The sequence below is a fragment of the Schistocerca gregaria genome, chromosome 1, assembly GCF_023897955.1.
Source record: "Schistocerca gregaria isolate iqSchGreg1 chromosome 1, iqSchGreg1.2, whole genome shotgun sequence".
In the NCBI taxonomy this organism is placed as follows: Eukaryota; Metazoa; Arthropoda; class Insecta; order Orthoptera; family Acrididae; genus Schistocerca; species Schistocerca gregaria.
This window is the reverse complement of record NC_064920.1, coordinates 505,718,498-505,735,878: the sequence shown is the minus strand read 5'-3', so window position 1 is coordinate 505,735,878 and position 17,381 is coordinate 505,718,498. Positions and strand designations below refer to the sequence as shown.

Below are 17,381 nucleotides of genomic sequence, written 5' to 3'. Positions count from 1 at the left end.
CTCGCGGAGTATTTAAAGAAAGCGTAATTTCATCTACATTGAGAGCATTTTTACGCTGGATTCCGAGACAAATGTTACGATTTTTTCGAGATACCCACTAATACCCACTAATGTACTAGCTATTAATATACCTTACCACACCAACCGTGTTTGTGACGCCTTTAACAGACCTTAGTTGTGTGTCGATTACTATGAAAACTGAGTGCAGAAGAAAATTCCAGTGTTACAAATCTACCGTCCCTGCAGAATTACACCAAATTTTGTAATTAAATAATACTTTTAAGCTACTAGATCTCACTTTTCTGTGACGAGAATGCGTTGCTCTGTATTCACCCAAATATGAAAACACTAATCATTGTGTTTGTATGGTTATAATGATTGTGATTAGAATTACGGACTAATAACGTGCTGTACCACATAAAGTATCTTGATCCACATCTACATATGAAAAAACAACTGCTTTGAGTGGATCTTTTATTGAGATTGCCTGCTACAAGCAGAAAGATCATGAATATAATAGCATAATACTACATATGTACATACTTCAGTTTAGGCCTGCACATAAGAGACAATACTTGTGAACTTACTCACGTAATAGTGTGTATGTTACTGTCTCTGAAAAGCTATTTCGCTCTGTCTGCTATTATTAGTTTTGTTTGTCAATAGAGTGAATAGTGTTTTATTCATCTCGTAACATACAATTTCTAATCATATGATTAGTGTACAGGAGGCACGTCAAAAAAATGGATAACACAACTTAGGCCTAATTGGTACAAAGAATTTTAACATTAATATAAACTTTTATTTATCTTTCCTCCCTTTTCTGAAGGACAGCTATATTTACACACAAGACTATATGTAAATTTATCCTGCTCAAATGTTCAGTTCATCCTTCATGAACTCCTCAACAGTATAGTAGCAGTGTTTGACAAGTATATCATATAGCTTTATTTTCAGTGTCTCTAGGTTCATACTCCGAACATTCTTTCCTTTTACCTTGTTATGAGTTTTCATTGCCATATACTGAGGAGACTGCACATATAGGTTTAAGCAATGAGCGGGAAGCATAAAATTGACTTTGTTTCTTGTGTTTTTCTCGGATAACTCTAAATTGCTGTGTAGAAAGATAATATCATAGACGTATAAGGAGGGAACTGTTAATAACTGTTGTTTTTCAAATAGTGGGCGACATGATGTCCTTGGGTGGGCAGTACACATGTTCCTTATTATTCTTTTCTGTAACTTTAGTATACATAATATATTGCTTGTTTTTCCCCCAAAAAATAATACCATACCTTACAACTGATTGAAAGTAGCTGTGGTATGCAGTTTTCCATGTATTCATGTCTGTTGCATCAGCTAATATTTGCATAGCTAATGCAAAACTACATAATTTGTTTAACAGGTAGTCAACATGTTTATTCCAATTTAAATTTTTATCTAGGTTTAACCCTAAAACTTCACAGAATCCACTTCTTCTATATCCTGAATTTTATGAGTTATTTTAATTTCTTGGGGCTTTGACTGTTTTGTTCTGAATTGAACCATGTGGGTTTTGGGGGTGTTCAATCTTAATCCATTCAGTTGGAACCATGTTTCTAGTTTGTTCATTGTGTTTATTATGTAGAGAGGGATGTTTTCTGGCTCCTGGTTTCCAATTAATACAGATGTGTCATCTGCAAATAAAATCAATTGATCATTTATATTGTTCGGTAAATCATTAACATAGAACAAAAGCAAAATAGGTCCTAGAATCGATCCTTGAGGGATACCCTACCTACTAGCTAAGGTCTGATAGCACTCGGGGGTAATGGTCTAAGAAAATTAGGGAACCACTGACCTAGGTGGATATAGGAAGCCACCTAAAAGCCACACCCAGGCAGGATGGAACACTAAACCTAGTGCTAATTTGTGCTGCTGTCCAGTTGGGTACGCTTAGAGCTTAGTTTCTGGAAAATGGAAGCCTTTATCAATTTTGGTAAGCTTTGTGAAAACATTTTGTCTTTGGTACTGCAAAAGATCAATCTCAATGTTTCAGCTGGATGATTTAAGTGAATCCCACATATGCGAATCTGAAATTTAGGTTAGGAAGTGATTTGTTAGGCATGTGAGAGTAATTTAACAAATTACAAATTTTTGGGCATTTGAACTCGGGAAAATTAAGGGGAGTAATACAGATATTCAGCCTTTCTGTAGTTGATTTGGTTGACCTCTTATAGGACTTCATATGGGCAAATATAATTAGTAACGTGTTTGATGGGGGGGTCACAATCAGATCTGCTTTTTCCAGTAAACTCTCTTACAGAAACTTCTTTGATGTTTTGTAATAAATGTCACTGTTACCTAATGCCAAAGATAATTATTTATCACTTCCAGTATTCTCTCTCTCTCTCTCTCTCTCTCTCTCTCTCTCTCTCTCTCTCCAGTGACTGACTAATCATGTCCCTTTTCAGTCTACACAACCAGAATAGCTGCATTTTCAAGGGCTATGCGTAATTGTGTGTCCCCATCCTCATATCTATAATCCACAAAATTTCATTTAGTACATTCTGTATTTTTTCCTTGGTTGTCAATAAATAAATTCCTTTGTTGGCAGATACTCTAATACACCATGTATAACGGAATTGGTTTACCGACTGCCAGAGGCTCGGGAACTAATGGCTATGTTCAGAGAAACTGGGCATTTGTACGTAAAACGAAGGATAAAGTGACGTACAAGACTGAAGAAGAACTGGAGAAATTAGAATCGACAAGTAACAGGCAACCAAACAGAGAAATATTGGATCATGAAAGGAAGAGGAAAGTTGAGATCAAATGCATGGAATTGGAAGAAATTCTTGAAGATCAAGGGTATGGTTAAAAATAAATTTTTCTTTTTGAATTAGAGCAGTATACTTTTATAATAACTTGTTTTTCATGTGTAGTTTGTAATAACAAGTAAAATCAATGAATAACAAATGTAGTTGCTTAACTAATTCATAACTAACAGTTGCCGTTACCCACTGCATGTGAGTTTGCATCCTGTCCCTATCAGTGTATAAACCAGTTGACAAAAATATAGCATATATAAGTGCCAGGCACTTAAGTGTGAATTGCAGAGTAATCGTGTAGATGTAGACAATTCCTTCTATTTACCATGTTGTTCTTTTCAGTTATATCATGGACACCATTGTCATTCCATCACACATTCATAATCATAATGTGACATAACAATACATAGGTTTTTGCAGATATTCAAATGAAAACTAAAAATATACAGATATGTGACAGCACATTTCCCCTAATACATGGAGTGAAATCCAGTTAATTCATAATAATGTTTGTATATTCTAAAATGAGTGCTCAGAAGACCAACACTGCTACGGTTCAAGATGCAACCTTTTATATAATGCTTTCGATTTCAATTCATGTAGGTGTGGAAAAAACCTAACTGATGAAGTACGTAAATTTTTGTCGTAATTCATATTCTTTTTTTTATTTTCCTTACTCCTGTCTTAATAGTTACGGCTGGTGCAAGTGCTGGAACAGCTCTTTATTTTGTGAGAACTATTCAGGGAATCAACTTAAACAAAAATTTGGCCTTATTTCTAATAGATTTGACCAGAAAGCTGTTTATTATTATTATTATTATTATCATCATCATTATTTAGTATATCAGTGTATTTTTAGCAGTTGAACTGCAGATTAGGAGAGACAGTAATATAGATATAAATTTTGCAGACAATGGCTATCACAAGTATATAGACCTAATTCTCTTGCTTTCGTGCTATGAATTGTAGTGGTTTAAGTTAAATGAGCGATAGAACACCTTGGTAACAGTTACAAGTATATCAGAAGAGAATAAACAGCTGAAATGTGAATCCTATAGTTTTTCGTTACTGTTATGACACTTAAGCTGCCAAGCCACCAAGATCAGTAGGATAGACATTAGTAACCAAACCATCACAATTAATGCATCATTCTTTTAAGTAACCACAGCTAATTACTGTTTTTCCTGAATGTATTTTAATCTCAAAACAAAGTGTAGGTGTAAATATTAGATTTACACGGCCTGACAGAAGAGTGATCACTTAGAATACATGGTCGAATTCCAGTGTATCTTTGCAAATGTCCATACAACATATGTAAATGATTAAAGAGTTGCAAATATATGTGACAGGTAGAATGACTACAAGAGTGCATTAGTGATGTTTCTGTTTGTTGTTGTTGCTAGGTGTGGTGGGGTATATAAGGGGATGTGAACAGGGTCAGATATTGAGTGATCACTGGAAGAACACAGAGGTGTCACATACTCATCTGAGACAGCATTATCAGGTCTTGAAAGGCTTTGAAAGGTGGCTCATTATGGGTTTCCATTTGGCCGGCCGGTCAAATGTGCTGTCTCTAGATTTGTGGGGGATTCACATGTGACTGTGGCCCATTGTTGGACTGTATGGGAATATGAGGATGGGCGTACTCATCAAGGTTGCTGTTTACCACGCCCGACCACAGCAAGGGGAGAGGATCACTTCGTTGTGCACCAAGCACACCATAAACCTCTCACTTCTATGCCTGCCCTCTGTGAACAAGTAATGGACTCTCTGAAACATTCTATGTCATTCCACATCATTGGTTGGAGATTAACAGCAACTGAACCAGGGAATTACTGTACCACGCTCAAGCTTCTATTAACACCACAACACAAGTAGCTGCATGTGGAGTGGTACTTTGACTGTGAAGCATGAACTGCTGATGAACGGTGACACATTTTAGTGATGAATTATGGTTCGACACTATCCTTGATGAATATCATTGCCAAATTGATGGTGAACTGGGGTGAGGCCCCATTCTTCAAATTTTTTGGAGGGGCACAATAGTGTTGCTTTTCGTGTCACAGTGTGGGGAGCCACTGGTTATGGCTTCAGGTCATGGCTGGTTATGATTGAGGCAACTCTAATGGGACAGTGGTACATTATGGGCACCTTGCTTTCTCATGTGTTACCTCTTGTGCAACAGTACCGTGGTGCCATTTTCCAGCACAACAATGCTTGGTCTGCAAGATCCATAGATCTGTCTCCAATAGAATGTGTAGGACCAGCTCAGATTTCAACTCGGTCTCAGTCCTAATATACAGGGTACGAAGGAACACTTACAACAATTGTGGGCCAGTTTGTCTCAGGGGAACATACTACAGCCTTATGACACTCCTACCAACTGAATCAGTGTATGCTTCCAGGGCAGAGGGGATGTTGCAAAATATTGCCCAATTCTTTTTAAATTTGACTCTATTTTGTAATCACCAAAATAACATCATGTATCCTCTCTGCCTGAGGAAATTTCATCTCAGCTCCTCCTCCACCCTTTCTGGGTGTTTTTTTTTTTTTTTTTTTTGCAGGCAGTGTATTTGCAGTAAATCCATTGCGTATGCTATGCCACATGTTATTGGCTTTGAACCATAAAGAAGAATTGTGACGTACACGTATGCCAATTTCATTTTATTCGCTGTCCAATGTTGTTATATTTTCTTCTTCTCTCTGAATGCCGTCAATGAAACCTTGAAGGTGAAGCCTTATGTGTTGTAGTAAGACAATTAACTCACAACAATAATAAAGTAGAGATTGGCAGTGGTTTTCTTGTCTGCTGTTTTTCTGTAGTTTTGTCAATATGTAATAGTGTTCCGTGGAAGGATAAACAATAGACATGTGATTGAGATTTCTGGGAAAGTCCAGTACACCACAATGCCATAGTGTAAACTATGTACTGCAGCAGTAGTTGCAGTGTTTGTCACATAGCAGTCAGAACAGACATTAAAAAAATTAATAATAGAGTGGTATAGCCCAGATGAGGGTGACAAACCCTGTTGGGTCAGTTACTGAACATGTATGTGAGGAAGTCTGCTGCCTCCAATTGCATATCTGACATGGAGGCCAAGAAAATAGGATAATAGATATTACGGTTGAATATAGCCAGTCCTTTTTTCTTGCTTCCTCGTGTTAATTGAACAGGGCAGAATGTGGCTGGTATTGGTATAAAATACCTAATGTTTGGTGCTTTATGGAGCTTATTTATATATGGAGAGTAAGATGGAGTAATGTCAGGAATGATTTATATAATGTGTAACAAGCAGCTTGTTAGATTGGGAAAGGACAACATCTGTAGATCAATTAAAACTGAAGAGAAGAGGAAGGCATACGATAAAAAAAGGGAGAATGACAAAGAGAGAAACATGTCTTTATCAGCACAGAATGAAATGTAGTTATCAGAAGACAACAGGAAAAGTTTTAGTCTGAGGAAAAATGGTAGCTGGAGAAGAGCAATATGCAGCTGAAAGTGTATTCACAAACAGCCGTATGCCTGTGTGATAAATTAGATATGGAATGTATTCATAACACACCTGATATGTAGGTTCAGTTCAGTTGATGGAAAACAGAGAATAAATGTGGAAATGAGTGCACAGTTTTGTGAGATAGTTTTAAAACCATAATGCACACTTCTTGTGTGGTACTTGGCAGTTGAGGGTATGCCACTTCGTTTGTTTCTCATTTTGAATGAGGAAATTAAGATGAGTAGTAGTGTGATCCATATGTTAAGGATTCATATTTGTAGCTCATTTTATCATGTAAGCAAGTGCAGATGTTTTTACAAGATAACATATCAACTGAAGGGTCCAATTCCACCTGTGTGCCTTACCCTGTGACATAACTGTGTAGTGTTATGTGATGCCATTGAGGTGAAACATGTTTGAGATGAATTGTTTTTGCAGGAGATGTGTTGGAGTAAGTGGTGTCACACTCTAGTGTATGATGTTTATGTTTCTAAATTGTTTGTGAGTGATGGTAGTATGGCATTGGACTTAGTGCTGTACATTACTCAATGTTTGGAAGTTTGTTTTTGTTGCCTTAGCAGTCAGTTGTTTTAATGTCATTAGCTTTTTTTCTCTTGTGTTTGTTTGGTTTTGAAATTGTTATTTCATTATGTTGTTAATGGTTTGGTACTGTGTATGGATCTTGCAATGAAATTTCCTACTCATTTATTGATTGCTGCTATGGGCAACAATATGGCGACTGCAGTTACATTTCTACAGTTATATGACCTCTTGGCAGAATAATTGAAGTGTCAGCAGTGCATGGAATTTATGAAATTGAGCAAAGACCTTGCTTCTCAAACGAAGGATGAGAGTATGTGGGAGTGTTTCCAGTGGTTTTCAGTACTGGTTGTTTTGGATTTTTGGTCGGGGGGGGGGGGGGGGGGGAGGTAGATTTGTGAGCTAACTTTTGCGGTAAATGCATTTTTATATATTTTCTTGATTATTACATCTACATCATACTCAGCAAGCACGGTGTGTGGCAGAAGGTACTTCTGGTACCACTAACTGATCCCCCTTCCCTGTTCCGCTCGCTAATGGCTCATGGAAAGAATGATTGTCAGTAAATGTCTGTATTAACTCGAATTTTCTTATTATGGTCATTTTGCAAGTTGCATGTGAGAGGAAGTAAAATGTTGACCGAATATTCCTGAAAATGCTCTTTTGAAGCTTCAGGGGCAAACCTATCCCTGTTGCACAGTGCCTGTCTTATAATGTCTGCCCCTGGAGTTTTTTGAACACCGATGTGTGCTCTTGCACTGGCTAAGCAATCCTGTGACAAAACATATTGCTGTTCGTAGAAACCTCTCTCTCTCTCTCGTATCAGTCCTACCTGGCAAGGATCTTAAATTGATTAACGTTAAGCAGTAAAGGATTGAGCAAGCACCTTCTAAGCCACTTCTTTAGTCGGAGAGCTACATTCCCTTTAGTTTCTTCCTGTGAATTTCAGCCTGGCATATGCTTTTCCTAATATTAGTTTTATGTAGTCATGCCACTTAAGGTCATATTGGATATTTACTTATAGATGTTATATGGTAGATACTGTTTTCAGCAATCTTTCATCATTAGTGTAGTTGCACTGTTGTGGATTTCGTTTTTTCCATGTGTACGGAATGTGTTACATTCATTTATGTTCAGCCTGCATTGTTCATCAATTCAGTCTTCAGTCATTGCGATTTCTTCTAGACAACTAACGATTGAGGTGGCGCAGTGGTTAGCACACTGGACTCGCAAGCGGAATGACAACGGTTCAATCCTGTGTCCTGCCATCCCTTTCTCGTCCTTCCGTAATCTGATGAGACCGATGACCTTGCTGTTTGGTCTCTTCCCTCAAACAACCCAACCCAACTCTAGTCAACTGCTTCATCTGCACACCATGTGAAAGTGTTTCTGATGCCTTCTGCTAGTTTATTTATGTACATTGTAAATAGTAACAGTCTATCGTGCTTCCTTGGGGATGCTGCTGAAATTACCTTCTTTAGGAGTGACTCATTGAGATCTATGTGCAAGCAAGTCTTGAATCCAGTGACAAATCTGGCCCGATACTCTGCAAGCTCATATTTCTTTCGCCAAATAACAGTGCAGGCCAGTGTCAAATGCTTTCCTGGAGTCAAGAAACGTGTAATCAGCCTGAGTGCCATTTTCTACTGTGCCATGAATCTCGTGGAGGAACAGAGCAAACTGAGTTTTGCATGATCTTTGTTTGCGGAATGTGTGTTGATTTTTAAAGAGGAGATTTTTTCACTCTCTAAAAATGGCATAATTCTTAAGCATAAAATATTTTCCACAATTCTACAACAGACTGATGTGAACAGTATAGGACTATCATTATGTGCATCTGTTCTACGACACTTCTGGACTCACATTCAGGAGGACAACAGTTCAAACCTACGTCCAGCCATCCAGATTTATGTTTTCTGTGACTTCTTCCAAATTGCACCAGGCAAATGCTGGGCTGGTTCGTTTGAAGGGCTTGGTCAATTTCCTTCCCCATCCTTGACGCAGTCCAAACTTGTGCTCTAAGCCAATGACCCCGATGACGACAGGACGTTAACCCCCATTTCCTTCCTTCCTTTTTGAAAACAGGAATGACCTGTGCTTTTTTACAGTCACTAGGTGCCATTCATTGCTCCAGTGATGTGGGATAAAGTGCTCCTAGAAGGGGAGCAAGTTCTTTTGTATAGTCTTAGAGATATCTAGTTGGGCCAGGATACCTTTCCACTAATAAGTGATTGTAGGTACTTTTCTATTCCCTGATTGGTTATCACACTATATGCCATTTCAATATTCATATGCTGATTGAAAGGAGGGAGCATGTCACAATCTTCTGCGGTGAAACAATTTTGAAAGACTAAATTCAGCATTTCAACTGTCTCTAAGTAATCTTCCATTTTGATGTTAGTATGGTAACGGAGTAACTACATAGGGGATTTTGAACTGCTTCCTGATTTTATATAAAACCAAAATCTCTTAGGGTTTTGTAGTCAGATCAGTTGACAGAATTTTACTTTCAAAGTCATTGAACACTTCTCACATTGCTCTCCTTATGCTTATTTATTTATTGTAAGAAGTGTAGTGTGTTTCGGTGCATGTAATTTTCTTAGAAATTTGGATATTGAAATTAATCTGGGAGTTGTTTTTTATGATCTTGTGGCTTATGTTGGTAGTTGAAATTTATATTTGGTAGTTCATAGTGGTTGGTGTATTGGAGCATGTTGCAGTTACTTTGGACTCACTAGGCTCTGAAAATATACTGGTGTCCAAAATTAAAGCAACAAACCACTATTTCCCCGTCCTGTGTCTAATCTATGATATAATCATACTGACTGTCAACCAGATGTCCATACGATTGTGGTCTGCGTGGAAGATAGCATTCCTGTCAACAGATAAACATGCCAACAATGACGTCAGGGCATCTATGAAACTAGATAGTGCTTGCCGGATTGCCATACATCCACAATCACTGTGTACACAGTCACAGACAGTGCGGGATAGCACAGAGATTATGCCTACAAGACACTCTGCTTTGGAGCACCATAGAAAGAAAAGAAGCAGGACAATCACAAACTGACTTGGGTTGATGTGAATTGTTCTGTTGTTTTCGGATACAGTTTATAGAGACCAAAACTGACTGGCAGGACATTACCGCCCTAGTACTCACTGCAACTGGCATGTGAACTCACAGCACCCACTGAACATGTTGTATCGAGGCAAATGGTGTGCAGAAGGCTTCATCAGAGTGGTCTTTGTTGTTGGAGACATGCTGCACCTCTATCTCTGTCGCATCTTCCCAGGAGGGCTGAAGACGATAGGGGCCCAAATACTACTGTCAGTCGTCCTTGAAATATTTTTTTCTACTTTTCCCATTTATCTGTACTTATTTTGTTTTATTTATTATTCATTCATCTGAGGATCATCTTACAATGATACAGGATTTGTCATCACAATAGAATGAAAATAAGTAGCTCACATATGCAAACACATGGAATGTATGAGTGTATTCTCATGAGGATAGGAAAGTTGGTTGGCTGTGGTTTTGGTGAAGAAATATTCCTGGCTTTTGACCGAAATGAGTTAGGAAAACCAGGGAAAACCTAAAACAGTATGGCCAGACAGAGCAAATTTCATCCTCTCAAATTTGGACAATGTGCTTTGATTTATGTAGATTTTTATATTACGAAACAAAGTTTTGCACTTCATTTCTGTATGCCCTAAGGACGCCCAATGGTGACTCCTGAACAATGAGCTTGCTACTATGCTGCTCCCACTAACTCCAGTCTGTTCGGAGTTGTCTCAGAATCCCAAATGCTTTCCACGCTGTAATATCTCTGTTTGCAAATGCATTCTTAGCATCTCGCTGCAATGCCGAGGTGATTTTATTGACTTCATTGATCTTATTTTTCTGTGTACAGGAGGTTGAAGGCAATTACACTTGAAGTTGCTAGTGCAGGAAGTGAACAACAGATTGTTGGAGCTCTGAATGTATTCAGAGGATTCTGTTGTTTTTGGAGGTAGTACCTTGGTGACTGTAGCTAGAGCGAAAGCAGTTGTGCCACATTTGGGAGGTTTTAAGCATTTTCAGACAGAGAGATAATAGCTTGGAAGACATTTGGGGTAATTGAGACAACATGCTGTTTTCAGAAGGATCCATATAGAACAGTATCGGCAGATAAACCACTAACTGTAAATTCAAGGAGGAAAAGAAGATTAATGGTGATGAGTACATTGTTGTTTCGTGTAAAGTGTGAAACGATAATTTTAAAATAATTTTGTCAGGTGATGTAATGTTAGATTGTTAGATAACAAGTAAATGTTGGGATTCTACCTTTGTAGTACATCTGTACCCAATTTCCTGCCCATATATTTGTCTGGGAGCTAAATATCAATAATTTTGTACTCCCATAAAGCTAATGGTAAAGGAAAATGATTTAGGTTTTCTTCTGGAACAGTTCCCTTCACAACTCGTGCTTGGTGTTGATATAAAATGAAAGCATGCTCTCAGATCTCAATACCACCATGGATATGATTCTTAACCTATATTGCTGCTGCTGTTGTCGAAGTTATAGGCAATTTACTTGTGTTAGGAACATAACAGGTACACACAGATGTATTCTAACGGTTGAATAGAAATTAAAGGTTATAGATAAGTTGGAAAAAGGCAAAACTGCAATAAAACTTTTTTAGGATTCTGGGATCGGCATATAAACTACGAGACACTTAAAGAAAAACTTTTAAAAAGCTGTTAAATTTTAGAGCCAAAGCTGACACTTGTGTCCGGCCATCATAATAAAAGTGCCTGAAAACTTCAACTTACATGAAACTACATGCAGGAGTGCACTTGTGGTTCCAGCAGAAGTCCTAGGATAACATGAAGTTAAAAACAATAGCTCGCTCATGGAGGAAAATTGCAACACGCTTGACTGAATGAGGTTTTGGAGGCTGTAGTAGTGAGGAATATGATACTGCTAATTGTCTGACCAGTACTCCGTGGAAAAAAGTCTTATTGTGAAGAAGGGGATGATTAAAACATTCATACCTGGTTATAAATCAGTCCCTGCAAATTGGGGTCTGAACAACTAAGTGGTGTAGGTATAGTGAACAAAGACTTGTAAATGAAGAGAGTGAATACAAGGCAATTTAGCTATTACCACTGACATTGAGGCACTGAAATCCATTGATCTGTTATTAGAGTACGCTATGCAGAATTTGTTTACCTGTACTGATAGTATGATTTTCTGGAAAATGAGAACCGTAATCAGGAAAAAAGTGAATGAAAAACAAAAACACAAAAAAGTGGGTGATAATTTCTTGAAAGTGAACAGGCAGCAGTGTTCTAAGTGTAATTTTGTAAATAAACTGCCAATTTCCAGCAAGTAATGTATTGTGCTTTCGAATGTGACATGTAGAATTTTTTTCTAAATATAGTAGGTAGTAATTCCTGGTAAAGACATTTGTATTTTGATTTAGCTATGCAGTCTCAGGGTCCACATTAATCCAGTTTTAGGCTTGAAATGACAGTCGCATGCGTGTAACTAGATGGCTTCATGATGAGTACTGTGAGGAGTAGAGAGCTCTTTGTCATGTCATGAGTTTAGTATTTTTCTGTTCTGCACCACATTATCCTGCTATTCTTAGTCTAGTAATTGCTCTGGCATGAAACATACTCAGCTTCTGATTTACTCGTGGGCCATCAAGTTTAATTTCTTTATCCAGTAAGTGGATCACTGACAGTGGTTTTCGAGATTTGGGATTTGGCACAGGATAATACTCTATATATTCATGATTTTGAACTAGGGTCATTGGACAAACTGTTTGTGCTCCCTTCCATCCTCCCCCTTAAAACTCGATAACAGTCACTTTGGAGCACTGGAGCCACTGTAGTTGGTGTTTAACTGGTACCAGGTGGTCACTTGGCACTCCCTCTCCCCCCACTGTCACCTACCCACCTTCTCTCCTTTCCCTTCCCACTCCTGGAAGTGAAGTGGTGCATATGTGCCAGTTGGTTGTATTGTCTCTGTGCAATAAGATGGGTAAGGAGAAGTGACAAAGTAGCTACCAGGTTTGGATGTTCCTGTGATCACTGTTTGAAGTTGCCTTAGTTGCTGATGTATCAGTGTGGACACTCCAACAATTCTACAAGAAATGGTGTGCTACTTACAACTATGAAACAACTTAAGTATATTGGTCATAAAAAGATTATAATCAGCATGCACTGGAGAAAAGTGTATGGTTTGTCAATGACAATTAGTTTCATATCCAATAAGAATTAATGTTGTTACTGAATGCAAGTCAATATTTACTATTTACCCACCAAAAATTGTGAAGGGGATTGCATGCAGTGAACATTTGGACACATAAACCTGCATGTCTTCAGTTGCCCTGACAACAAATAAACTGGACAGTACATAACTGGACACATACAGTGTGGTGTGACACAATTTTTCCGCTTTTCAAATTGTGGTGTGGGTCAAGTGCACTGATGGCCCAATGAAGCGTTTAACCAGCATTGTGTGAAAGGTCTAGTTCAGGCCGGAGGTAGTTCTGTGATGTTTTGGGGGTGTTTTTTGTACAATGACTTTTTCATCTTGATAATGAATATACTGTACATAATCTCATCCTCCCAAGATGACAACAGATGTCACTGGGTTGAACCTGTGTGTTCCTTGTTGACAAGCACACAGGCATTCACCCTCTCCCTCTCGTAGTACCTCCTCTGACCTGCTAAATCACCCAGTCATCACCCCATAGAAAGTATCTGGAATTATTTGGAAAATTGGGTGTAGCATAGCTAGTCATCGTCATCCCTGCAATTTGGTAGTTCTGTGGGATCTAATAATTAATCAGTGAACAGCTTCAGCTGGGTATGGCATATGTAAAGAAACTTATCGACTCACCAAATTGAGGACATAATCAAGACTAGAGGTTATGTTTCATGACAATTGCATGATGTGTCCTGGGAGTGACTAATTTTTTGCCTGGTGTGTCTTATCTGCCACAAATACCTCTTTTTGTGCTGGCCAAAGTAGAATATGCAAACTGACATCTCCAGCATCGTGCATTAATGATTATGGTCATCTTACTTTTGTAATGTAGGGTAATATAAATAAAACTGGCCCAGAAAATAATCATTAATTGTACAATAAATAAGCTACCAATTTAATAGACAGGGGAAATACTCTTTGCAGTAGATGTTGGAAATGGCCGTTTTCGATGTCAATGCAGCATTGTGTGCAATATGTCATCAGCTTTAACCAAATCTAAAAATCACAAGCAGAGAGAGCATATGATATTAGAGGCAGGAGATGTTTTACGTCCTTGCTGACTGTCTTCTCCCAATCAAGCATTTCAAAAATTTGTGCTACAGTTGCACGTTTGGTGAGTCTTGGTACTCCATCTGGGTGAAAACATCTGTACAGTTGTTCATTTAATTATCTCTTAGCACTTTGGATTACATTGTCACAAATACCAAAAACACTTTTTGGCCCACTTTTATTTTCATCATCCTATATGTGGTTACCAGTCATAATTATAAACTCATATTATCTTAAAATTAGTGTGTTCATGCTGAAACAAGTGAAGCTTTTGTCGTGCAAGTAAAATGCAGTGATGTTAAAATGCATTGTAGTGAGTATGGGTGGCTGATGATACAGTTGTTACAGTAAAAAATAACTATAGATTTAATGGTCAGTATATTATTACAGATAAAGCTCATTTAGTAGTCTTCAGACTTAAAGAGTGACTAAATCACTTGAACAGATAGGAAATGAGAGAGACCCCCTATGGGCCACATAGCTGATTGTTTGCATATAAGAAACAAAAAAATCTCTAAATTGATATGTTGGCAACACTGTATTCTCATTAACTATAGCTTAAAATTCAGCTATAGTGACAAGCACCTCAAGAGTCTGGAAAAATTCAGGAGCAGTATTAGAATTTAAGTACTATCTAGATACGAGTTGTTAGAAATGTATAAGTTCGATCAGACAAGGATAGAGGAAGGAATAGGATTTGACCCTGTGTCTGATAGCTTACATGGGTGATTTAGGGGAAATATAAAATAACAAAATCAGGATGGTGGAATGAAAATATTAAAGCACCTGACAAAGATCAGCATTTTAACTTTTGGGCTATCTCGTCGTCATTTGAGTTGGCTGTTTAATGTTTAGGTGAGAGAGAAGTTGAAGTGGTGATGAAAGCAGCAAAGGAAAGGTTTTATTGCACTATTTCCATTTGTTGTTCATGTAGTGATATTATTATGTCAAACTTCGTTCTTGTGGTGAATAAAGAAGCAGTCTTTACACCTGTTTTACCAACCTGTACCAATAAATATAAACTTCATACTGGATATGTAAGTGAATGGTGCAATGAATAGTCAGTTGTGCCCCTGGAAAATGTGTATACTACTCTAGATTTCAAAACAGTAAGTTAACTGTAGTAGCAGGGTCCCTCTTTTCTTTGCATGTGTTGCATAGACTGTCAGTTTCCAGTTTTTTTATTGTGTTATCCAAAAGGTGAATGCCTTATGCTCATTGTAGTGTAAACTGCACATATATGTTTGTAATTTGGAACAATTATAGGGGGACACTTTCAGTTTCATGAAGATACCTTTTTGATTATATTTAGGAAGAGATATTTCACCCAAAATTAATGTGTAATTTTCCCAAGACATATTCCTTTCACTAGGCTGGATGAAATATATTCATACATACAAACAATGAAAAGTCTGTATTGGAATATCGACAACATTATGAAAGGGATGGATCGCTACTCACCATAAAGAAGACACATTATTTGTGCACCAGAAGTCATTCTTCTTCGCATAATGCCTTCATCAATCTGGATAAGGGTTTTATAAAATAGAAAGAAACTTCCACATGGGAAAAATATATTAAAAACAAAGATTCTAAGACTTACCAAGCGGGAAAGCGCCGGCAGACAGGCACAATGAACAAAACACACAAACACACACACAGAATTACTAGCTTTCGCAACCGATGGTTGCTTCTTCAGGAAGGAGAGGGAAAGACGAAAGGCTGTGGGTTTTAAGGGAGAGGGTAAGGAGTCATTCCAATCCCGGGAGTGGAAAGACTTCCCTTAGGGGAAAAAAAGGACAGGTGTACACACACACACACACACACACACACACACACACACACACACACATCCTTTTTTTCCCCTAAGGGAAGTCTTTCCACTCCCGGGATTGGAATGACTCCTTACCCTCTCCCTTAAAACCCACAGCCTTTCGTCTTTCCCTCTCCTTCCTGAAGAAGCAACCATCGGTTGCGAAAGCTAGTAATTCTGTGTGTGTGTTTTGTTCATTGTGCCTGTCTGCCGGCGCTTTCCCGCTTGGTAAGTCTTAGAATCTTTGTTTTTAATGGATAAGGGTTTTCATTTATTCATTGTCTGTATACATCAGTGCTAACCAAATATGACTTGGAGTGCTAACAGCAGAAAAATAGGATATTTGATTATAAGAATTGACAATGAATAACACATCCTTCCCTTCCTGTTTTGTCAGTGGTGGTTACTATTGTTTTTCTTAATGTAGGTCCTCGGCAGCCTAGATCAACAATGGACTAGGTAGTTGACAGTGAATTTGTTACTCCACCATTTAATGCATACTGTTGGAGGACCCACATGGAACATTGTACAGGACAAAAGCACCAATCCTATAAACAAATTAACTGCATGTCAATTAAACTGAACTTTGTTTGTAATATACCTGTGTATTGTACATTGAGAAAACCTCATTAAATTATTACACAGCCATTGTTTTATAATGCTGGCAATTGCACTGTATCTTATTAAATCTGATTTGTACTGTCGCACTGTAATGGGTTCCATTATAGCTTTTGTTTCAGTATGCATTCAAGTCTTTATCTCATGTGGTGTCATTCCAGATTTATTCTATTCATACAGCTAAGAGTTCATTGTTTTATCTGTTCACCACATAACACAGAATGTGTAGGACAGTCTAAGGAAACTACCCATTTCAAGGAGGGGAGGAAACAATTAGATAGCGTATGTATTTTGCCCTGCTATCATAGAGTTCATTAGATCAGTGCCAGAAACAGTAAAAGAACCTTCGAAATTTAATCTCATGCAGGATGGTCTGTTTCACCAGACCTTGCTATCAGGTTGGTGTTACGTCCGTAAGTAGCCCACATACTACCAATCGAGCTGCATTCTTTTGTCTGTTGATCAGTATGCGGTGGTGGAATGTTTCCAAAAAAGACAAAATCCATGACAGATTTGCCACTTGAATCAGTGAACATAAACACTGCTCAGCTTCTTGGTAGAATTCATAAACGTTATTGACACCATGAAACCTGAAGGGGTGTCCCTAAATCCATAAACATGCGAGGGGATGGAGATCTCCTCTGAACAGCACATTGAAGGCAGCTCAGATATGCTCAATAATGTTAATGTCTGGGGAGTTTGGTGACCAGCAGAAGTGTTTAAACTCAGAAGAGTGTTCCTGAAGCCACTCTGTAGCAATTCTGGACATGGGGGGAGCAGCATTGTCCTGCTGGAA

At 38.1% G+C, this 17,381-nt stretch overlaps 1 protein-coding gene across 1 annotated transcript in view; it reads left to right on the top strand.

Annotated features, from left to right (window-relative positions):
• Positions 1–17,381, top strand: part of LOC126354423 (serine/arginine repetitive matrix protein 2) — a 232,460-nt gene that overhangs the window by 610 nt on the left and 214,469 nt on the right. Inside the window, exon 2 of the mRNA XM_050004061.1 lies at positions 2,597–2,850. Within this exon, the coding sequence (XP_049860018.1) occupies positions 2,612–2,850 (239 nt within the window). The 5' untranslated portion in view covers positions 2,597–2,611. The remainder of the gene's footprint in view (positions 1–2,596; positions 2,851–17,381) is intronic.